The sequence below is a fragment of the Gadus morhua genome, chromosome 16 (genome assembly GCF_902167405.1).
Source record: "Gadus morhua chromosome 16, gadMor3.0, whole genome shotgun sequence".
Taxonomy (NCBI): domain Eukaryota; kingdom Metazoa; phylum Chordata; class Actinopteri; order Gadiformes; family Gadidae; genus Gadus; species Gadus morhua.
In genome coordinates, this window is record NC_044063.1 from 32,505,031 (window position 1) to 32,530,269 (window position 25,239).

A 25,239-nucleotide genomic window follows, 5' to 3' on the forward strand; every position below is an offset into this window, starting at 1 on the left:
AGCCCAACTGCATAGTGCAACAACAAGGCCTAGAGCCTAACTGCTTGAATCAGTATACCCTGCAGAACATTTATTTTATAGTTTATTTCTACCACAGAATCCAAATAACGTGAAGACATGACAAATGAAAGCTTTCCTCAATATCATTTTTTTCAAATGTACAAAACTTTCAGAAGCATTGATGTATGCAAACAGCAAAGAGGGTTTTCAACTAGATTGATAATAGATCCACCCCGGTGTTTCAGGTACATCTCATTTTGCAGCTTTTTCAGCTGGTGCTGGGGCTACTTGGGACAGAATGTCATGGAGGTCATCCCATCATCTGTTGTGCCCCGGATAAGCCAGGAGTTTCCTGGCCGGCTTGACAGTATGTAGGTTTCCGAACACAATGCAAGACTGGGGCTGGAATGCAGAGGAATAGTGGAAAATGAATCGTAACGACTCATTCTACACATCGTCTTCTTTTGGAAGTCTTTGCAAAGGGCGACATACAGCTACCCGAACACCACCGGCAACCCCTCTCAATAGCTTTGTTTGAGGGCTAAGCAGCCGGGAGGTAGGACCCCTGCACTTCCATTCTGACTGTTGACATCAGATTGCCACAGAAATAATGCTGACTGCAAGCAGGGTGTTTCAGGCAGTGAATGAGGAGTTTTTGCTGGGCACAAGTTACTCCATTTGGCTCAAACTTTGAGTTTTAACTAAGCAGATGTGAAACATGGATAAAAACAATACATACACGCTGTGGCAAAGGGAAAAACTGAAATATAATATGTCCCCTTTAAACACTAGATATCTGGATATTTATTTCAAATAGGATTGAAGTCTTTCAATCGTTAAGAAATGAATGAGGAAATACTTGGGGACTTTGCAGTTATCGGAGACCAAGACACATTTCCTGATTTTTTTTTATACATTTGATTCTTTAGAATGAAGAGGTTTTATAGTACAGGCTTTTTTAGTGTCACTTGTACTCATTACTAAATATAACTATATGCTTCTGATATGACAAGAACAGCAATCAATTAAACCAAACAATACCCTCCTTAATAAATGCACCAGGTGCAGATCAAATAAATTAAATTGAACTGGAAAATGCATTTCCTGCAGAAAATGCCTTGAGTGCTGTAGTACAAAGTGAGGTTGAAAATATTTTTTAATAAAGCCACATAGATTAAGACATAAAGAAACGTTAAATGGCTTTAATAAAGTTAAGGGATTTGAACAAAAATGCCAAAGTCTAAATGGATTAAACAATGTAAACATGCACACCAATTAAGAAAATGTAAATGGTTGGAAACAAATAAAGTGACAGCTAAAGGAAAAGCGCAAAGCATTGCCAAAAATCCAGAATTGTAAAATGAATTGAACTGAAGGTCAAATGTATTGCCCTGCACTGCTGGTGTGTGTGTGTGTGTGTGTGTGTGTGTGTGTGTGTGTGTGTGTGTGTGTGTGTGTGTGTGTGTGTGTGTGTGTGTGTGTGTGTGTGTGTGTGTGTGTGTGTGTGTGTGTGTGTGTGATTAAAAGTAGCCCAATAGAGCGGGGAAAACAGCCCTTTCTGGCAACACTGCCTGAACGTCCTCAAAAAGTAGCCCAATCGAGCGGGATAAACGCCCAATCTGGCTACACTGCTGAACATCCTCACACTCCAGCGTCAACGTAAATCAATGAGACCAACTGAAAACAAAGCCGGTATGAAACTAACAATGTGATTCTGAATAAAGTTTAAATAATATCGAAATTTCATTTGAAAAGTGCTAAGCATTCCTGAAAATGAAGAACTGTAAAATGAATTGAACTGAAGAATCTGAAAGTAGTAGCTGAAGTAGTAGTAGCTGAAGTATAAGTAGTAGTAGCTGAAATAGTAGTAGTAGCTGCAGTGGTAGTAGTAGTAGTAGCTGAAGTAGTAGTAGTAGCTGAAGTAATATAAGCTGAAGTAGTAGAAGCTGAAGTAGTAGGTAGTAGCTGAATTAGTAGTAGTAGCTGAAGTAGTAGGTAGTAGCTAAAGTAGTAGGTAGTAACTGAAGTAGTAGTAGTAGCTGAAGTAGTAGTAGCTGAAGTAGTAGTAGTAGTAGCTGAAGTAGTAGATAGTAGCTGAAGTAGTAGGTAGTAGCTGAAGTAGTAGATAGTAGCTGAAGTAGTAGTAGTAGCTGAAGTAGTAGTAGTAGCTGAAGTAGTAGCAGTAATTGTAGTAGTTGTATTGGTAGAAGTAATAGTAATGGTATTATTAGCATTAGTAGGAGTATTAATGGTGGTATTAGCGGTATTGGTAGGAGTAGTAGCAGTAGTAGTAATGGTAGTAGTAGTGGTAGGAGTAGTACTAGTAGTCAGTAGAAATGTTGAATAGCTTTAATCAATTGAGAGACTTGAAAAGTGTTAAAAATGTTAAAATCGAATTGGAATAAAGCTGTGTGTGTGTGTGTGTGTGTGTGTGTGTGTGTGTGTGTGTGTGTGTGTGTGTGTGTGTGTGTGTGTGTGTGTGTGTGTGTGTGTGTGTGTGTAATAAGAGAATGGCGAAGCCATTGCGCGTGTGAATGGGCAGACGGCTTCCATGGGACCAATTGTAGAATATGACGGTTTGAAACTAAAACTGTGATTCTGAAGAAAGTTGAAATGATATCGAAATTCCGTTTGGATAGTATTGAAGATACAAGTGTGTAGATTTGTTAAATGGTTTGAACGAAGATAAAACGGTTGAAAATTGATTGAGTTACGTCTTAAGTAACAGAGGAAATGGGAGGACGGCGGATCCGTCCTCCCATTGACTCCCATGCTAAAAAAAAGTGGAGGTGGAAAAAGCTGAATAGTTTAAAAAGTTGAGTATAAAAACGCTGATATACATCATGTCGTTAAAGAGCTGAACTTATTAATAGTTTAATTTCTTCTGTAGCTGAAAGTATGGCGGAGGAGTTGTGGAGTTTTTTCATCATTTGCTGATCACAGGTAACATAGATACTCTATAGTGGATATAATAAAGCTGAGGGTGAAAGTAGAGAGAAAGATGCGAGAGAAAAAGAAAACGTTTTTAATTAACAAGGGCTTATAATAATCCTCCTTTACTTGAATTCCACTGCTGGGAATGAAGCACTTTAGTGACCAGTACATAACATGTCAAAACCATGACGACACGCACACACACACTGACAAATACACACACTTACAGGCACATAAACACGCTTGCACACACTTACAGACATACACAATCACAGACACACGATTACACATACAGACACACACACCAACACACACACACAGACACGTACGCATGAGCGGATACCAAACACACCCATGTAAGCGTGCAAGGTTACAGACACTTCACTTGCCGGTGAGGCAGAAAATCCTCTCCTGTTATCCTGATCTTAGACCTCTGGTTGGCTGTCTGACTCATGGCTCCATCCCCCTGTCACCCTGCGCTTCATTACACAACAAACGCCTCTGAATTTGCAGAAATCTGCTGAGTAATACCATAGCTGGCCCTTGCTTAATACAGCACCCTTCCTTTGGTTTTTGTTCCACCCAAATCAGAGCCTGCCTGCCCACTAACAGCTCATGACTGTCTCCATGGCAACACTGTCTTGTCATCACATCATATTTTTTTGAGGGAGGGGTCTAATGCCAGACAGCTGGCTATTTTGATTTGTCCCGACAGGGACAGCTCCAGTCCAGTATTTCAATCACAGCCTCGTTGGCCCTGTCAAGTAAACAATGGCCAATAGTAGGCTACCGTAAACCAAAGATTCTAGAGCAGAGCTTTGCTGTAAACGTGCCAGAAACTAGAAACAGGAGAGGGAGATTGACAAATTAGGGCGGAGAGAGAGTCGGGGGAGAAAGCGTGAACATGGAAGACTCTCCATGCACAGCAGGGGCTGATTGGAACGCGCGGTCTGACAGAGACGGATGGTGCGGTAAGCAGGGAAATGTAGACTGTGGCAGTGGGGTTTTATTATTCTTATCTAATAAACAGGATTATTTTAAACTGGAGCCCTTTGTGTGTGTGTGCATTATGTTTACTGCACGCTCGACCCATCATAGTAGGTTTTACTACTCCTTTTACTACTCCTACAATAAATATCCATGAAAGCAGCAGCCTAGATGGTGAGTCTTATTTTGATTTGTTTGCTTGTTAATTTGTTGCAATTTCTTAAAGCCACATAAAGCCTTCTGCTAGATAACGTCATATATTAAGGGCAGTATTTCTATGAAAAAACGTGAAAAAACGTTTCCTTGACGCACATGGTTGTTGCTGAAAAGCATATTTTTACTTAAAACAGGTAATACAACCGTCGAGTCACTTGCACAACTCAAGCCTCCCTCCAGTCTAAAACTCTGGCCCGCTTAAGGAGCACCAGAATGGGTGTGGCTCAATTAGCCTATGAGCCACAGCTGCAGATTATTACGGCTAACAGCCAGACAGGAATATGTGCATCTTTTAAAACAGTGAAGATGCCATTCACATCTTCACATAATGTAATCATTTATGCTGTGATTTATTTCAGGGTAAGAGGAGGTCCATGAGACAGTTGACTGGGGATAACAACAGAGAGACAGACAACAAAGACAAAGACAACTGGATAACAACAGAGACACAGACAAGACAATAGTAAGAAACCACAGAAACAGGTCAGGATAGCAACACCAATATAATGCATTAGCAACAGACAGTTAAGACAGATGGAGAATAACAAAAAGTTCTACACCCATAAATGTATTTTTCTTCAAAATGATCCCCCCCCCCCCCTCAGAGTGGTTCATTCATATAGCTTTCATGAACCAGATTATAGAACTTCTTCTTTGAAAACATGACAGAAATTGGCTTTTTAAAGGCAACTCGCCAAATTGTTATGACTGTTAACCATACACCCAAGCAAGTACAGAAGTGGTTTGTCCTTTAACACCTACAATTAGTAGATTTAGTAGGACGTGTGAGTGCGTGTGTGAGCACACACCTTGAACAAAGTGTCCCTCATTTGGGGCGGAGGAAGTTGGCAACCCTAGGACATGCTCACCTGCATCACCCCCTGTACCCATTTGGACACCATGTATACTTTTATTTGGCGCATTTCCTTTTCTTGCTAGCTGACTAACGTTAGCTAATTAGCCTCCACAGTTAAGCAATCTATCAAACTACCAAATTCCAACTCCTTTGACTTAAACTATAATCAAACTTGATTAAACACAATTCATTAACACTTCACATTTTCATCCCGATAAACATTGACATTCAACTATCTTCAACCACTATTTCTGTCTATCTGTACAGCTGAGATTTTTCAACCACTACAGGAGAGGCAAGAAGTTTATATATTTGCAACCTGCCCTAACGCTACAGGCCAGTTAAGAGAGATTGGAAGAAATGCACAGGTGGGGTGTGAACCACGCTCGCTTAAAGATCCCATGCCATGCTATTTATGGATGCTTTAATATAGGTATTAGTGGGCTACAAACACAGTATTCAAAGACGTCCCCGAAATTCAGCCGTGGTGCAGAGTTACAGCCACTCCAAACCAGTCGCACATTGAGCTTCCCCCAAACGCGCTGTTTCGGTGGGCGTGTCAAGGCAGGTCAAGGAGGGGGGTGGGGGTGTGGCCCTGAGCAGCTTGTAGCCACAGTACAATGCGCTCTGGTTACGGTGGGCGTGTCAAGGCAGGTCAAGGAGGGGGGTGGGGGTGTGGCCCTGAGCAGCTTGTAGCCACAGTACCATGCGCTCGCCGCTCTGTTGACGGTGGATGTATCGCAATGGCTCGTAGAAACCCATATTATACATAGATATCTATATAATATAATATAATATATGATGTATATTATCACCTGGCCCTGCATGCGCTCTGTTTACGGTGGATGTATCGCAATGGCTCTTATAAACCCATATTATACATAGATATCTATATCATATAATCTATAATATATATTATCACCTGGCCCTGAGCAGCTTGTAGCCACGGTACCATGCGCTCTGTTTACGGTGGATGTATCACAATTGCTCTTAGAAACCCATTTTATACATAGATATCTATATCATAATATATATTATCACGGCCAAAAGCTGTGTGAGCCTCCAGACGATCAAACGACCGCGTCTTCTTCAGATTGATGTGGAAGTGGAAGAACCAGAGACGTCGGAGAACCCGACGAAGTCCTTTGCGATTCATTATATCGTCTGCACACAGGTTTTGGCCGTGATAATATGTATTATTTGATATAGATATCTATGTATTATATGATATTATTTAGATGTAGAGCCCCAGGACTGTAACGCTGCTGAAGTTGTTATTAGGATCTAAACAACACGTCGGACTCTCGTCTCTGGTATTTCTACAACGAGACTCGTAGTGGGGGTTATCTCAGCCATGGTTGAGAATGAATTGGGGGAAAGGAACTTTGGCTTTGACTCCCTGAAGTACATGAACCACGACATGGAGGAGAAGGGGATTGTTGGCCGCGAATGTATCCCGCTTGAGCCCTGCTTCCCGCCGCCTCGGCAGCGGTCAGCGCTAATCACCGCCTCCTGAAGCGGTGGTCCATCGGCAGCGAGGCTCCGGCGGGAGACGACCCCGGTCAACAATCCCTTTCTCCTCCATGTTGTGGTTCATGCCTACTTCAGGGAGTCAAAGCCAATATTCCTTTCCCCCAATTCATTCTCAACCATGGCTGAGATAACCCCCACTACGAGTCTCGTTGTAGAAATACCAGAGACGAGAGTCCGACGTGTTATGCGCCATCACACCAACAGCAGAACGGTTATCCAAATAACAAGGAAGTGTACAACACTTGCGTTACAGTCCTGGAGCTCTATATCTAAATAATATCATATAATACATAGATATCTATATCAAATAATACATATTATCACGGCCAAAAGCTGTGTGCACGTCCAGACGATATAATGAATCACAAAGGACTTCGTCGGGTTCTCCGACGTCTCTGGTTCTTCCACTTCCACATCAATCTGTAGTAGACAGAACCGCGCGCTGCCTGCTGCCTGCTGCCGGCGCAAGGCACCACCGCCCGGCTGCCCGCTGCCGGGCGGTGGTGCTTTGCGGCGGTGGTGCCTCGCGCCGCGGCAACCGGCGGCAGGCAGCATGTCGCAGTTCATGTACTTCGATGTCGTTCTGCCATTGCATTCAAAATTCTGTAACTAGCCTGTTACTACGAACTAAGCAACTACCATACACGTATTAGCATTTAGCACTAGCTCAATCACGACTCCTTCAGAATTCTTGTGGGTGGTTACGAACCAACCAAGTGGGCAGGGCCATGAATAATAGTTTGACAACGCTACGTCACAGTGTCACCTTATCCAGATTGGCTCATTTCTTCTGCCTTTTTCCTTTCATTGCCTATTGCATTCAGCAGACAAACTGCATAGATTTCAAACTTACCACAGCTCACAAACTTATTCAGACCTATGTTATTTAACAAACAACAGGAAAAATGTGATTTTAATGGCATGGGCTCTTTAAAGGTGTCCTTCTTACATGGTTAGCCCATAAGTGGGTTGAGCCACCAACCAACCCAACATACCTAGCTTCAGACTCGAGACATCATTATATTATCAGAAATATATTTTTTATTTTGACCGGACGTATAAATACTTTTTAAGATATTATACTTTAAAAATATTATTTTTATAATTAGTCAATGGGAGGATGGCGAAGTCGTCCGCCCATTCTCTGACATTTCAATTTTAAACCGTTAACCTTTGTTTGAACATTTAACAAATCAACACACTTTGATCTTCAAATATATCTAAACAGATTTTCATTATCATTTATATATTTTTCTGAATCAACAGCTTAATTCTATACCAGCTTAATATATTTTCAGTTGGTCTCATTGAGTTCCGTTGAGGCTAGATCGTAATGACATCACCCGCTCTAGCACAAGGCAGCTAGCACAAAAGCGAACTATTTCAGACTTTGAAGAGCCTAACAACGTACATTTTCTTTGCCTAAACTGTAACAGTATTTCTTGTTTCACTGGCGCTAAAATGATTAATCGATTGAAAATCGAAAAAGAATATTGTTATATATCTGGTGTTTGTGTGTGGGGACCCCCGTTTATATGGATATATGCTAGCTGCTTCTTACATATCCGGTGTACCTCTGGTAGAAGCTAAATGCCCAAGGTAAACAATCTCTTTCACATCATGCTATCTACACAAACAATGTCAATATGACAAGCCTTATCATTTTGGGAGCTTATCTCAATTAACTAGATGTGAAAGAATAACATCAGTAACAGTAACCCTGGTTACTACAAGTGATGACCAAACCACCCACACACCCACACCCACACACACACACACACACACACACACACATACACACACACACACACTCGACTGTAACACTGACTTGATTCAACAATTTCAACGAGTTCAACAGCTTAGCTATTCTATTTATCTCAAATTAATTCAAACTTTATCCCTTTAGCTATTTGTTTAACTCTTCACTTAATTTGTTTCCAACCATTTCAAAAAAAAATTAAATGGTGTGCATGTTTACATTGTTGACTCCATTTAGACTCTGTTAAAATTGTATCACTTAATTTAAGCCATTGAACATTTCTTTACGTATTAAACTATGTGGCTTTACTAAAACATATTGTCAACCTCACTTTTGTATTAGAGCACTCACTGCATTTTTTTGCAGGAAATGCATTGTCTAGTTTAATTTGTGAAACTGATTTCTGTCGTTATGGTTGTGGGTCATTTGACAATTGTACCGCCGCAGCCAACACACACACACACACACACACACACACACACACACACACACACACACACACACACACACACACACACACACACACACACACACACACACACACACACACACACACACACACACACACACACACACACACGTGCGCGCGCGCGTGCGTGTGTGTGTGTGTGATAGCTATGTGTGTGTTACACATATGTTAGCATATGTGTAACACATGCTAACACATAGCTTAGCATGAAGATGGTTGCTATACATGATGAGACTCAATAGTTCCATGAAATGGTCAGTGGGCAAAATTGAGCAAGAGGATTTTTGTAATAAGAAAGCGCTCGCTCAACATGGGAATGTAGTTTCAAAGTCTCAAATACCAGCAAATGTAAAGAAAAAAAAGAAAATTACTTGGGTGTCAAAGTTTTAACCACTGTCGAGCTCACTCAATATAATTTAAATTAGTCCAACAACGTTTTGTTATTTGGCCAATTATCTAGAACTACAATACTACAATGATAGGAGACAGGGTTACACAGTGAAAGTTGAAAACCATTAACCCAACTTTGGAGTCCCTTGATTATCCATATAGAACAGAACATATAGACAAGGTGACCAGCTGATTATACCCACAACATATACACCAGACCATATCGACCAGCTGATTAAACCCAGCAGGAACGGGCTAACAATGTTGACCAATCAAAACACAACCTGAAACCACACAAACACACAGACAACAGAAAGTGGAGATCGATAGCACGAAGGGTGGTGCCTGCGGCTGGTGAGCATGACCAACTGTATTTTCATGTGATTTATTTTTACATAACAGTGTGGTCCGCACATGGCTTCCTTGTTTCCCTTTAACGCCTTGGGAGATCTGCACCCCCCCACACACACACACACACACACACACACACACACACACACACACACACACACACACACACACACACACACACACACACACACACACACACACACACACACACACACACACACACACGCACACACACACATAGATCTGAGCTCTGTAAGCTCTCACAAATCCATGCAACAAGCCGTCACCAAGTATTCTTATAGTAGTTATAGTTGCAATTGTGTACACATCGCTCCCAAAACATTTTACACAGCCAGATACCTGACCCCATCAGCCTGATAGTGGAGGTGGGGGGGGGGGGGGGGGGGCGGGAGACCTTCATCTTACCTGATCTATCCACCCATAATGTGGCTAAACAGACCTAGATTTATATCGATAGATCATGTTGAAATTGCCTTTGGCAACATAGCATAGATAATGCAGATCATATAAAAGGGAGCTATTTTTAGATCTTTAAAGACAAACATGGTTATTTCACAGGGGGATGCATTTAATGCTATTGGCAGCTGACTGGTTGACTGCATGTGAGAGATTAAAGGTGGTTATGTAACCAGTGACCTGCTAGTGCAGGCCCTGTTAAAGCTCCTAGTGCAGACTTCTACTGCTGATAGGAAACCCTTCACCGTTTAAGGACAATAGATCCAACCAATAGATCCAAGCGATGTCATCTTTGTTCTTTCAAGTGCAACATACAACGATCGCTGAAAATAATAGATTGATAGATAATAAATGTGTTTGGCTAAACGACGACCTTCGTTACCTTCGCCTGGTTAATGAGGAGTCCCACGAAAGTGGAGACGAGCACCGAGCCGGACATGCTGGCCTTCCTCCGCATCTCCTGCTTGAGGAACGGGAAGGCGGCGGCCGGCGGCTCCTCCGGTACCCTCACCGTGTACGACTGTCGCAGGCTCTCCGGTACCGTCACCGTGTACGACTGTCGCAGGCTAGGCATGTTCACAACAAGGGATCCGATCCCGGTCGCGGATCAGCCTTCACCAAATATGCGAAGAATTGGCGAGGAATATTCGATCCCCTATTTAAAAAAAAAAAAAGGCCCAGAGGAATTATCTTCAATCATGCGATGCGATCTAAGAGTCCAGGGTCCTCTCTCTCCTATCGGTCAGCTGGCATTCATTCATTCATTTAAGGAATGAACGTAAAGACGACCTGTGGCGCTCCATGAAACGAGGCAAGCGAAACACCGCTGATTATATCGACACTATGATCTGCCTTATAAGAAGACCAGTGAGCGTCGTTCGGTTCCACGCTTATATTCACTGTCTATTACCACTTAATGATACGTCAGAATATACGGCAATAAATGAAAATTGTCCACCCACTCTCCGTTCGCCACCGCTGAGACCCGCCCCTCTCGTTTCAACAGGCCTACACGTCACACACCGCCGCCTGGAGGCACCACTACGTCACACAGTTAGAGTTCAACCTCCATTCACATTCTCTTGTGAAAAATCTGACCAATGACAAACATAAAGTCATGAGGCCTACTGTACAAACGCTTGCATTTAAATTGTGTCACCTCTGTCAGGTGAATCCACATACTAATGCCTGCATGTAACCACATGATCCCCAAAGTCTGAGCATAAGGCAGTAATGCAATTGTGAAGGTAAGATGTGTGCCTAGCCTACAGTATAGTGCAGTTACCCAAGTACTGAAACACAAGGTTGTCATATGATTCCTCATGTGATCCCTTGACATTAAGTTTAGTATCCTGCTTGGCCTGCTTTCTTTTTTCTCCTAATACAGATTACAATGATGTACACGAGGACTGATAACCCATAAATGCTAACTCAAAGATAAAATGCTGATATTTCAGCTATACTGAGGATGAGTTTGTGTGTGTGTGTGTGTGTGTGTGTGTGTGTGTGTGTGTGTGTGTGTGTGTGTGTGTGTGTGTGTGTGTGTGTGTGTGTGTGTGTGCAGGGCCGTCGGACTGCGGGGACAAAGGGGACAGTTGTGGGGGGGCCCAAGGCAGAGGGGGGGCCCATGACAAAAAAAAAAAAAAAAATTTTTTTTTCTTTTACCTTTTGGCCCCACCCCCGTCAACAATCGCCCCCCCCCCCCCCGTCAACAATCGCTCCGGACCCCCCCCCCCCCCCCCCCCCCCCCCCTCAACAACCTGGCGCAGGGGGGCCCATCAGTACCTATAGTATAGGGGCCCAGGATTTGGTGCTACAGCCCTGTGTGTGTGTGTGTGTGTGTGTGTGTGTGTGTGTGTGTGTGTGTGTGTGTGTGTGTGTGTGTGTGTGTGTGTGTGTGTGTGTGTGTGTGTGTGTGTGTGTGTGTGTGTGTGTGGTGTGGATTTTGAATCCCTGAATCGCAATTCACAGATGGAAGACAAAGGCCTCGGGCCTCATTTATCAACCGTGCGTAGAAAAGGATCTAAATTCTCTCTCTCTCTCGAATGAAATTTATTTGAAATGTATTATTTATTGGTATTTATCAAATGGCGTAAGGCAATCGTACGCACATCAGTAAGTTCTTATGGTGTGATCCAGATGCCTCGGACATCAGCCTTGTGAGTTGCAAGTGGGGAAATCTCCCAGCTTTCTTGCGGCATTTCACGGAGGAAAGCCCTCTTTTGGTCGGGCCCCCTCGGAATTCTGAGAGTACACCGACTTCAGTTAAGACACTTTAAAAAAGAAATGGCTGCGCTTAATTTTATTTGTATTTGTACTACGTTGGTCATTTAAATGTATTTTTTGCAATAAAATATAAAGTTGTGTTGTTTGTTTTCGAGCTGGTTTGCTCAAGTGGCTAATGTAGCTAACAATAAACAACGACTAGCCAATTTAATCAAATCACAAAGACAAACGGGAACGCTAAAAGTGCTCCCGAAACCCCGATCAAACCATTCAGTACCATACGCGTTCACGCTCAGACCATTTGAATTCAGAAACGCCTCAAATTAACCATATATGGTCACAGACTTCCCTTTCCTTACCAAGGAAAGGGAAATCTGGGGCCCCCTGCTGGAGCTGCTTCCCCGCAATCCGACCCCGGATAGGCAGTTTGAAGATAAGGATGAGGTCACAACGCATACCTTTATCAACCATGTGAATGTGTTTTTCCCCTCACCACTATAATGGCAAAAAGAGGGAAGAAAATAAACTTCTCCAACACCAAAAAATAGAAACGTTCATCAACGAGGTTGATTAAACCAAAAGTTACCTTTTGGTGCAGGAGCTTAGTGCCGGTGGCATTACAAATAAAATAAAGTTTGCTGCATATGAAAAAGTGACTGATGCAGTTAATTCAGTTGGGTCGGGAGCCACTCGCCAAGAAGGTCAGCACAATCTTTGAAAATGCGCTCCGGGCGGAGGGCATGGTTTGCAAAGTCTTCCAATAACACAAGATACGCCATTGCACTACAATTCCAACATTTCTCACACCTGTCTTTTATAGGGTTTGACACTAATTTGTCTGTTTAAAATTAGATAAAGGAGTAATTTAATTTTTTTAACTAAAAGGAAACACGGGACATATGTGGATGTTGATTGCTTGATGCATACGTTGACACTCTTAAATGCTTTTTGCTTGTAATATCGTTATTCTACCACTAGATTTGGTTCGCATGCATGGCCAGAGCTGTGCTTATATTTACCTACATTCCTAAGTATAAGTACATTTTGGTAAAGTCCATACTTTGCGTGGCAATATTCGTACGCACTACTTACGCACAAATCTTTGTGCAAGTACGGTTCATAAATGAGGCCCCTGGAGAGCAGTGTGTAGATGTAGCTAAAGGTTTGGCCGCTTCTATCGCCCACAAACAACTCAGAAGTGGTTTGAAGCCATCTTATAGCCAGCATGTTATCTATGGAAGAGGCGGGGGGGTCAAAGAGAACACAGACTAATGGAACTAATGTGAGCTGTCCTCCTTGTTGAAAAACAAGCACACACTACGCATTCCAATTCCTTTACCGGAGCAAAGCAGAACCCCTCCTCCCCACACTGTAGACTCTCAACACAAAGAGCTGCAAGTATTTCACATAAGAACACGGTTGTTCAGCCCATACTTCAAACAGGGAACACAATTGTTCTTAACAAGTGTTAAAAAACTCAATTCAACCTGTTATGTGTCAGCTCATCTGTGGGGAATGCGGGGAGGGTTGGTGTTGTTCTGTGTTCTAGAACAGAACTAGACTTGCTGTACAATCCAAGGAGCAGTACAAGTACACACCACTACAGACACTCCAATCAGGGTTCAGAGTACTAGTGCCAAGGCCTGCATTCCTTCCTTTTGTAACCTTTTGAAAAAAACATTTTCAAAGAGGTGCATGGAACAGGAATATGAAAATGTAGTACATATACAGCAGGGATGGGCAACTGCGGCCCTCATCCTCACAGAGTGAGGCCTGCAGATAATTATCTAATGTATATAATAATATAGACAGCAAAGTAAATCAAGAAAACCGTACATTTCATTCAAGATGAGGAGCAGAGTATCTGTTCATAGAATTCAAAGGCAAACCCATGTGTCTAGTTTGCTTAGAAACAATATCAGTCATGACATTTTTCAACTTAAGTCGCCACTACAATTACTACAACTGCCCTGGATATAATGCTAGTTGTCGCATTAAATGTTGGGCCACAGTTTTTCAGTTTTGTGCCATCATTGAATGATGTATGTGAGAATAACGAATAACTCATGTAGCTGTTGTAGTTTCTTTTAAAACAAACTTATAGAGAGTATAGACGAGTATAGACATGTTAAAAATGCATTTGAGCATGGAAAATAAAAAATTTATGTATGTTGGTTGAATTAACATACATAGGCTATGAATCTGAATTATTTCTCAGGTAGCGGCCATTCCCAAAATTCCCCAGAATACAGGAAATCACATCTACCAAATTCAAAATTTTCCGGAGGGAGGACCCCAAACCCCCTGTCAGTGACTGGTGCTGCGTTTTAATATCCATCCGTCTCGGAGGTCCGAGGACGTTGCCTAGCGACACGCACAAACACGCCCCTTTTCCTTGGACGGCGAACTCACCATCTCGGTTGAACTCATGCTGCGTTCGAGTATTCTCTGCGAACCGACTCGGATCTCGGATATGACGCCACGCCCACACTTCAAGCGTTTTATTATTTTGCTCGGTCGTTGGAGGAAAACATGGATGCCACCCGGAAAGCTGTTGTCGCGGTAGCATTGGCAGAGGACCAGGCGGTCCAAAATATGTAGGCTATAGTATAGGCCATAGTCAAGTCAAGTCAAGTCAAGTCAAGTTTATTTATATAGTACATTTTAAACAACAGTAGTTGACCAAAGTGCTGTACACAAATACAATATATTTGTGTACATATGCAGAGATACGGACGCAGTAAGGTATTGCAGTAATACGAGTGATTGAAATTGCCATTTAAACCACCAAAGTGGTCCAAGCACAATGAAAACAGTTCATACTTCAAGTCACAATGGGCGCAGCCATCTTGAATTCTGTCTCGGAATTTTGCTCGGCCACCACTGAGTTCAACCGAGATGCTGAGTTCGCCGTCCGAGGAAAAGGGGCGTGTTTGTGCGTGTCGCTAGCCAACGTCCTAGGACCTCCGAGACGGATGGATATTAAAACGCAGCATCAGAGGTGACCGAGCAAAATTCCGAGACAGAATTCAAGATGGCTGCGCCCATTGTGACTTGACATATGAACTGTTTTCATTGTGCTTGGACCACTTTGGTGGTTTAAATGGCAATTTCAATCACTCGTATTACTGCAATACCTTACTGCGTCCGCGTATCTCTGCCTATGGCCTATAGCCTACTTATTTTGGAGCGCCTGGTCCTCTGCCAATGCTACCGCGACAACAGCTTTCCAGGTGGCGTCCATGTTTTCCTCCAACGACCGAGCGAAATAATAAAACGCTTGAAGTGTGGGCGTGGCGTCAGATCCGAGATCCGAGTCGGTTCGCAGAGAATAATCGAACGCAGCATAAGCCCCACCTACCAATTTTAGCACCAGTCCCCACTGATACAGACATATATATACACATATTTTGTTCTTATATACACTTTATTTGTTTACATTTATTTTGTAGCTTCTCTCTTATCCGATTTGTTGAAGTGCGCGGTCATGTGGCCCTCTGATGATGATGATGATGAAAAATTGTGGTCGTCTTTATCATGAAAGTTGCCCATCCCTGATATACAGGAATAGAGCTCTGGATGCTAACACAATAAATAGATCCATTATCAATTATAAAATATATGACATCTAATCCATGAAATAAAGGTAATAAACATAACCTCTATGCTGAGAAGGAACATTTGAATAAGAAAACACTTTTCATTTTACTTCTAGATCAACCAACCTGGTCTCACAGGAATCCGTGAAATGACCACGGACGCTTAACTCAAAATCCGTGGGATCATCACGGAAACACGCCGATTTACGTGATATGGGCACGGAATTTGCTCCAATGCAAGTAAATGACACTGATATTCCGTGGCACAGACAAGGCACGGAATTTGCTCCAATGCAAGTAAATGACACTGAAATTCCGATGCACACACACGGATTCCCGTTTCAATGAGCGAGTCGACCTGGTCTCACAGGGATCCGTGAAATGACAATAAATATATATATATATATATATATATATATGGAGTTAGATTCATGCCAAAACCCCGCACACACGCAAAACGTGTTTTGCTCACGCATAACGATTCACACGCACACAAAACGTGTTTTACTCACGTGTGTGTGAAAATGATTCACACACACGCTCAGTGTGGTTTGCAAATACAAAACATCATTCACAAACTAATGCATTTTGCTTCAGAAACAAATACAGTATGTTTTACACAAAGTACAAAAAAAAATCCTTCAAGTACACAAAACCATTTTACAAGTACGGAACACGAAAGCTGCGCGTGGATCGGAATGCATTTGCGCACGGATCGGATTGCATTTGCGCACGGATCAGCAAGGCGGAAAATTAGTGCCAAAAGTCACGTGACAAATAAATGTCCTGTGATTGGTGGCGGTGTTGAGTCAGTTTAAGGCCGCCAGGACGATCTTTTTTCTCCCCAAAATCTTTATTTGATGCCGGCCAAACGTGTGTGGATTCAACTCCATACTATGCGACTTTCCACCCCTTTGTCACGGAATCTGAATTGACGAACACAGAGATTGTGACATCTGTCAGCAACACGCAAGCTCTGTGTTCGCCAATCTACTTATCGAGTCTTAAAAACAAAATGGCGTCGACGGGTGATCTACTGATGGTATTGTGTGTATAAAATGTACTTTTTAATAAACAATCTGTACACTTATAAAGTTCTCAATGCCTCGTTTTATATCTTAAGACCCTTATTGTACTACCAAAGAAGTGTCGGGCTACTTCTAGCATTTTAAATGGTTTAAAATAGCGATTTAGTTTTTACCATAACCACTGCCCCCATTGTTCCAAGTTTATAGCGTTTTGATAGAATCGGCTAAAAACAGCCAACTGAAGAAAGCGTCTATATGCGTTTTTTGTGCTCCAAAACGAACGTTTCAACTCAAGCATCAAATAAAGATTTTGGGGAGAAAAAAGATCGTCCTGGCGGCCTTAAACTGACTCAACACCGCCACCTGCTGCTGTGTAGTATGAATCACAGGACATTTATTTATCACGTGACTTTTGGCACTAATTTTCCGCCTTGCTGATCCGTGCGCAAATGCAATCCGATCCACGCGCAGCTTTCGTGTTCCGTACTTGTAGAATTGTTTTGTGTACTTGAAGGATTTTTTTTTGTACTTTGTGTAAAACATACTGTATTTGTTTCTGAAGCAAAATGCATTAGTGTGTGAATGATGTTTTGTATTTGCAAACCACACTGAGCGTGTGTGAATCATTTTGCGTGAGTAAAACACGTTTTGTGTGCGTGTGAATCGTTATGCGTGAGCAAAACACGTTTTGCGTGTGTGCGGGGTTTTGGCATGAATCTAACTCCATATATATATATATCACCTAGCCTATATCATGCGATTTCGTGCTCATGCGCACAACCGTTAATCTATTGAATCGTGTCTCAGAGCACGGTGCACCTTTTTCGTCTTCAACAGAACGGAATGTCAAACCATTCATTTTGAGAGAGAGAGAGAGAGAGAGATAGAGAGATAGAGAGAGAGAGAGAGAGAGAGAGAGAGAGAGAGAGAGAGAGAGAGAGAGAGAGAGAGAGCGAGAGAGAGCGAGAGAGAGAGCGAGAGAGAGAGAGAGAGAGAGAGAGAGAGAGAGAGAGAGAGAGAGAGAGAGAGAGAGATCACGCCAAAGCGTGTAATAGATATGTTGGTCCAACTCGCAAGACTTGTTCAGTGTCGCGCTTTGCCTTACCAAAGCGTGAGGAGTAGACGCTTTCTTCCGCTCATCTAAATGAATGGAGGAATAGCACCAACAGGGGGCGAGACGTTCCCCCAGCATTTGGTGAAATTGTTACATAGCCTATTAATCTTTATTATCTGAATGGTAAATGCAATATCTTAGGACAGATACACCATTCAACGTATTTCTAATGACATTTCTAGCGAGAAATGTCACAACAGTGATTGTGTCTGATCTTCAGTTTTAGTTATTAGGACGATTTTATCGGCTCGCTCGCATGTTTCAACGACGTCAAGTTGCTAGGGACGCTGCTTTCTCTAAACTAGCAGCCCACGTGTTTTCTGCGGTTTTGTTATTAAACCGTTACTTTATGTAACTTTTAATGATATCATCTTGTTAGAAACACGTATATCTGAGAGCCAACCCAGTCGCCAAGAAAAGCATACGTTTTCGTGAACACTGGATTACGTCGCATTTCAACATAAAATAGCGCGTTATAGCTACAGTATGTATTGTATAATCTTTATGAAAACTCAGTCAGAACTATTAAACACCAAAGGATGGGCGGGGTTGGGCCGTGGACACACACACACACACACACACACACACACACACACACACACACACACACACACACACACACACACACACACACACACACACACACACAATGCATTTCACTGCTAAAACAACAAAAAAAAATAGAAGAAAAATTCCCTCAAAGATTATTACTTTCCAAACATTGGCCAAAATGGAATATCTTTTTATTTGGGCTACTTCTAGGACTTTGGGTGGATTTTGAACGGTATTTGGGCAGGACGTTTTGCAGGACCTGGCAACCCTCCGCTGTTGCCCGAGGTGCTGAAATGGTCCGAAACCAATCTGGATTTAAAGTGTGGGGTCAAAAGGTCAAAAGGAGCCGGCACCACGTCGCTTATGAGATAACAAAAAGTTAATGTGTATTTCTCTCCTAACTTTTTGGCATTATTAAAGAGAGGCCTGATTCTCAGATATGCATGTTGGATTGCTTAGGTGTAGGTCTGGGAAGAACTTCAGGCCAAAATCTTGCAAGCGAGCCGCTGGGTGAGGTACAACGAGATGGAGCACTTGCTGAGTAATTTCCTGTAGGGCTGGAGCCACAGGTTGATTCGTATGCGTCCTTTGAGACCCCCTTTGATACATAAGAGACCACAAGGTATAGCTTACTTGTTTTCGACTCAGTAACCTATTGCATCACTTCCTTTAGGGCTCTGGCCTCCTAATTGATCATTGTAGTATAATTGAATGCCCTCTTTCACATATATGTTACCATCACCACTGGGACGTGGCAACAATTCTCCAAATCCATAGGGGGAGGGGGGGGGGGTGCTTGTGGACAGTAGGGGTGTACACTAGACATAAATAGGAAGCAAACTCAGGAGGACTGACCTTTCACACATATTTAATTAATTGTTTCAAATAACCCTGCCTCGTTAAATCAATGAGCTTGGTGTTTTGCTTTCAAAAATAGGTGATAGACGAAGTCTAAACTGCAGAAAATAAAAACATCCAATGTGCCTTTTAAGGATACCTTGGAGTATCTGTAGGGGTGTGACGAGATCTCGTGCCACGAGATCTCGCAAGATTAAACTCGACGATATTACCCGTCGCGTTAAAAATCTGTCTCGCGAGATTTAAAAAAAAAAAAAAAAATACCCGTATTACCGTCGAAGATGCCCCCGCCACTTTTAAATGATTTGTTTGTCAGCATTTTGGGTACCCGGCGGAAATTATGAATGGCAGTAGAGTGACTGATAAGACACTCTATATACCAAGTTGTCAGTGACATACTTGGTCAGACTCTCTGTTTGCACTCTGTATTGACGGAGTAGAACTTTGATTTGGTTTTGCACATAATATTGTTTGCACTTGAAAAAAAAGAGAATTATTTAATTTACTTCAACTTTTATAAATTTTAGTTTTAGTTTCAATTTCATGAATGTTAAGAGTTATAATAAAACATTACAAAAGGCATGTGCAACTCGGTTAAATAAAAGTCTGTTGGTCCAGTCATATATTTTGTCATTGTAGTTTTCTTAAAATCTCGTCTCGTCTCGATCTCGTGAACCAAATATCGTGTCTCGTCTCGTCTCGTGAGCTGAGTGTATCGTCACACCCCTAAGTATCTGTCTATTTTTTAACCATCAGACCCTAGTTTACGACAAAAACAACACAATTGACAGCAGCTCCTTTACCGCGTGGTTTTTAGAGCAATGTAAGGATTAGAGGGGGGGGTCGATAGCAACCACCATAGCAACCATGGGCCGTATTCACAAAGCATTTTATCTTACCGCTAGGAGTGCTCCTAACTCGCGCTAAAACATTTTACGTAGGAGTTTTTTCTTAAAAGTTATTCACAAAGCCGCTGAGACCTACTCTTACTAAGGATAAATCACAAAGAGTGAACTAAGACTGACGCGCCGTTGCTATGGATTACGTCAATTCTCGTGCACGAGTTTAGAAGCGGTCAATTCGGTGTTTGGTTGTTCAGACGAGCCCACTGAATCACCGAAAAACAAGGAAATAGCCTAGGCTAGAAATGAATTCCTATTAAGTAGTTATAGTGCAGTTAGCAGAATACACACATGATGACAATTTTGTGCAGACCACGATAATGATGTTGTAGCCTGCACGTTCAAGAGAGAGAGAAAGCAAACAATAAAAATACGTAAAATCTAAAAGAAAATAAATGTTACGAACTACCCAAGTGTTGACTGATTTGTGCCAAGGTGTTTACCTAAAATGTGTTTTCAAAGTGATCCCTAAATGCCTGTCCACTCGTTTCCACATGGCCAAATTCCTTGTAATGTTGATCGCCATCATCATCATCATCATCATCATCATCATCATCGTCTGGCTGTGGAATGTTCCTCCGCTTGCAAAGGTTGTGTAGAATGGCACATACAGTGATTACTGTGCTTGCCCTCTCTGGGGTGAGGCGTATTTCGCCGTGGAGGACATGAAACCGACGTTTCATCTGCCCAATTCCTCTCTCCACAACATTTCGTGTATGTTTGTGTGCTCGCAAAGAGCGAATACGATGTGTTTTACGCATAGGACTAAGCGTAATCTGCGTAATCACTTACATTACATGTTACACTTTAACTGTGCTCCCGGTTGTGGATTAAGGTAGGGTGTCTAGAGCCACGTCTTGCATGGATAGTCACTGTCACCGAGCAAGTGACACCTAACTGGTAAATCTCAAAAAGCTGCCTCAGACCGCTCACCATTAAAATGCGCGAATCATGGGTAGCTGAAGATCCAGGCCACTTTGCAACAACATCCAGTAGGCTAGTATGTTAAAATTTGCATCAAAAACAACCTGCGTGTTGATGGAATGCACTTTCTTCCTATTGACGAACACGTCCTCGTCTTTTGATGGCGCAATTATTTTAATTTTTTATAAGTTATATATTTTTTTTTATAACTTATAATTTTTATAACATTTTATTTCGGGACTAATCGGATTATTCCTGTTAGTCGGGGATGTTATTGCATCGCGCATTAACTCCACAATAAGTTGAATACCCTAACATTTCGTCTCGCAGGCATTTTAAGATTCTTTGTGAATAGGACTAAAAGTAGCACCTAAGTCTTACTGAGTTAGGAGTCCTCTTGAGGAATTTTAAGCTCTCCTAGACTTAGGTGCTACTTTTAGTCCTAAAATACTTTGTGAATTGCTCTTAGTGAAAAAAGTTAGGAGTCCTAAATTTAAGAGTGACACGCCCATTATTTTTAGGACCTACTTTTAGCCCTAAGATCCTTTGTAAATACGGCCCCATGACAGTCAAGTGACGTGGACGAAGCCCCATTGGAAATAAATAGAACTCATACCCTACACACTGAGGAGATTAATTATATTTAAATTATTATGACCATGGAGCCTTTATTTGCATGGGTTTACATTTCGTTCTGTGTAGCATAGAAATATCGGAGAAACACTCCCATTCAGAATGCATTGGTTTACATTTCGTAATTTGGAGCACCGTTATTTTTTATTTATTCTCAGTTTTTGAGGAGGTGCTTCAAAAATGCAAAATGTTCTGCTATCATCCAAAATCCAATGGAAAAAACCCGTTGGCTTGTTGTCAAGGGAACCCAGGGCGACGCTCACTTCCGGGTTGGCCAACATACGTCATCCCTCCACCACTCTATTCATACGGTTCATCTACGTCACGTTTTCTGGAAAGCCGCCATTTGCACGACCAATCTCGCCTAGTATGGCCGCCCACACTGCTCATCTGAATCTCGATTTTAGGCTGCGATCCTTATTTGTTACCCCCAGTTTTTTTTAGTCCATTAGTATCGGCCTCACGCTTGCCTCAAATACATTTTCATTACATATATATTTATTTAGTCCACAACCCCTCCCCATACAGCAGAGATATCTTGAGCGTTCAAGAGCACTGATGCCTACCAATATGCTGTGGCTGGATGGGTGAAGGACGCTAAAGTGAGGCACTTGGCCACCAATAATCTTTATCTGATAATGGCAAAGTTAAGTACTATATATTTGTGACGTCTTGTGAACAGTTTGTGGTGGGCTACTATCATTGATCGTTGAAATCCATCATCAAATCATAGATAATTTCGTCGGGGACCCTTGGGACGAGTTTTCTTCAAGATTCATTTTGTACCCACAACAAAACCCGATTTGAATTATTATGGATTATTTTGGACAATGAATGAGGTATTAATACCAATACTCTTTGGCTGGGACGTTGTCAACATTGGGTATATGGAGCAGAACATCGTGGGTCATATGTCAACGTTTTTTGTATGCATTTTATTCATTAGTAAGCTACATGGATATGCCATCTTTCAGAACCTTTCATTACCTGCACTAAAGAGAATAAAAGAGCGCATCCTCATTGTTTGATTGTGGTCGTTGGCGTTGTTGTTGGTGCTGAGTTACCACTGAAATCAGTGGATGGGATCGGTCGTCAAGATGGCGGCGCAAAGCTACAGTGACGTCACGTGAACCAAACGAATACTGTAAAAACACATGTTCAAGTTGAATGATAATGCATGAATCTATTCTTTATTCTGCCATAGTATTTATTGAAAGGGGGGGGGGGGGGGCATACAAGTCTTTTGGCCATAGTGGATCCAGATCTGTTCCGGAGCATTTCAGCACCTCGGGCAACAGTGCAGGGTTGCCAGGTCCTGCAAAAAACATCCTGCCCACATACCGTTCAAAATCCACCCAAAATGTCCTGGAGGCAGCCCAAATAAAAAGATATTCCATTTTGGCCAATGTTTGGAAAGTAATAATATTTGAGGGAACTTTTTCTTCTATTTTTTTTGTGGTTTTAGCAGTGAAATGCATTGTGTGTGTGTGTGTGTGTGTGTGTGTGTGTGTGTGTGTGTGTGTGTGTGTGTGTGTGTGTGTGTGTGTCCACGGCCCAACCCCGCCCATCCTCTGGTGTTTAATAGTTCTGACTGAGTTTTCATAAAGATTATACAATACATACTGTAGGTATAACGCGCTATTTCATGTTGAAATGCGACGTAATCCAGCGTTCACAAAAACGTACACTGTCAACGTATGCTTTTGGCGACTTGGTTGGCTCTCAGATATACGTGTTTCTAACATGATGATATCATTTAAAGTTACATAAAGTAACGGTTTAATAACCCAACCGAAGAAAACACGTGGGCTGCTAGTTTAGCGAAAGCAGCATCCCTAGCGACCTGACGTCGTTGAAACATGCGAGCGAGCCGATAAAATCGTCCTAATAACTAAAACTAAAGATCAGACACAATCACTGACTGAAGATTATGCAAGTAAAAAGTATATTTCTCTCTAGAAATGTCATTAGAAACACGTTGAATGGTTTATCTGTCCTAAGATATTGCATTTCTGCTGACCGAAACCGTAAACTTCTGAAACCACCCTCGGAGGTGGTTTCAAATCTACCCGGTTTCGTTTTGGATTTGTGTGGACGCCTGAAACCGACTGAAACCGTAAACCATGACGTCATCGCCCCACCCCTCGACCCTCTAGCAAATGACTGTTAAGCCCGCGGAGTCTCAGAACTCACAACAACAAAGATGATGGCGGACTACAGGCTTGTAATCGTTCTGCAGCAGATCGTGTCACTTGTTGGGGGTTGCTAAGCTATTATTTATTGAGACTGTTGACTGACTATTTGTTTGTGTTGTTAGTGGTTCGGGGGGCAGCCTTTATGCGCATGCTCGCCTCTTCTTGTTATTTAATTTCCTACTGGATTTCTGTAGCAGAAGCAGCGCCCCTTATGGGCCTGGCATGTGTACTACAGCGTTTCTACAATCTACCCGGTTTCGCTTGACTCCGTCTTTACGGAGATACTCCGAAACTGGATAGATCGAAACCGGAACGGCTTCGTGTGGACGGGGCCTCTCTCTCTCTCTCTCTCTCTCTCTCTCTCTCTCTCTCTCTCTCTCTCTCTCTCTCTCTCTCTCTCTCTCTCTCTCTCTCTCTCTCTCTCTCTCTCTCTCTCTCTCTCTCTCTCTCTCTCTCTCTCTCTCTCTCTCTCTCTCTCTCTCTCTCTCTCTCTCTCTCTCTCTCTCTCTCTCTCTCTCTCTCTCTCTCTCTCTCGATATTGGCTAGGTGATATATATATATATATATATATAAATTTATTTAATGTCATTTCATGGATCCCTATTATATATTCCGTGATGATCCCAGGGATTTTGAGTTAAGCGTCCGTGGTCATTTCACGGATTCCTGTGAGACCAGGTTGAGATCAACAGTATAACATACATTTTTTTATTATTCACAGACCACCCTTGCAACATGTTATTCCTTCTCTTTCATCCAGCCAGTACATAGCACAGCTCAAACTCAAACCATAAAAGATTTTCTTTCTGAGAATGTGAGCCAAGTTGAGACTAAAGATATTGTTGACTCAATTCTGGTCTTGATGAGAAGCAGGAAGAGAACGACAGAAGCTGACAGTCTTCCAACCAAGGCCCCCTGACGGTATGTGTCACTTTCAGCTCAATATTGGCCGAAACTAGTTAAGCACTCAAAACACGTTGCATTAACATTTTGAGTCTGATGGTGCTTCCTTAAGGCCTGTGCAGTGTCCAATATCCACATCCATTGTGGATTGATTAATTGGCTATTCTGATCATATAAGCCACAACACACATTGTACCTGCTTTGGGATAACTTAAGAGTTGTGTGCAATTTCTAAAGCAGGGGTTTTCAAAGTGTGAGAGAGTGAGCCCCCCCTCGGAGAAAAAGAAATGTTCTAAATGTTTTGAAAGCTATTTTAATTATTTTACACATTTT

General features: G+C 42.2%; 1 protein-coding gene across 11 annotated transcripts in view; it reads right to left on the reverse strand.

Annotated features, from left to right (window-relative positions):
* usp2a (ubiquitin specific peptidase 2a) overlaps positions 1-25,239 on the reverse strand; it is a 119,397-nt gene that overhangs the window by 58,521 nt on the left and 35,637 nt on the right. The window contains exon 1 of one of the 11 annotated variants that reach the window (XM_030381204.1): positions 10,355-10,959. The exons of 9 other annotated variants lie outside the window; for them this stretch is intronic. In XM_030381204.1, coding sequence (XP_030237064.1) covers positions 10,355-10,546 — 192 coding nt within the window. In that variant the 5' untranslated portion in view covers positions 10,547-10,959. Of the gene's footprint in view, positions 1-10,354; positions 10,960-25,239 lie in introns of those variants that run through there. One more of the 11 variants, XM_030381203.1, reaches the window with a different exon arrangement.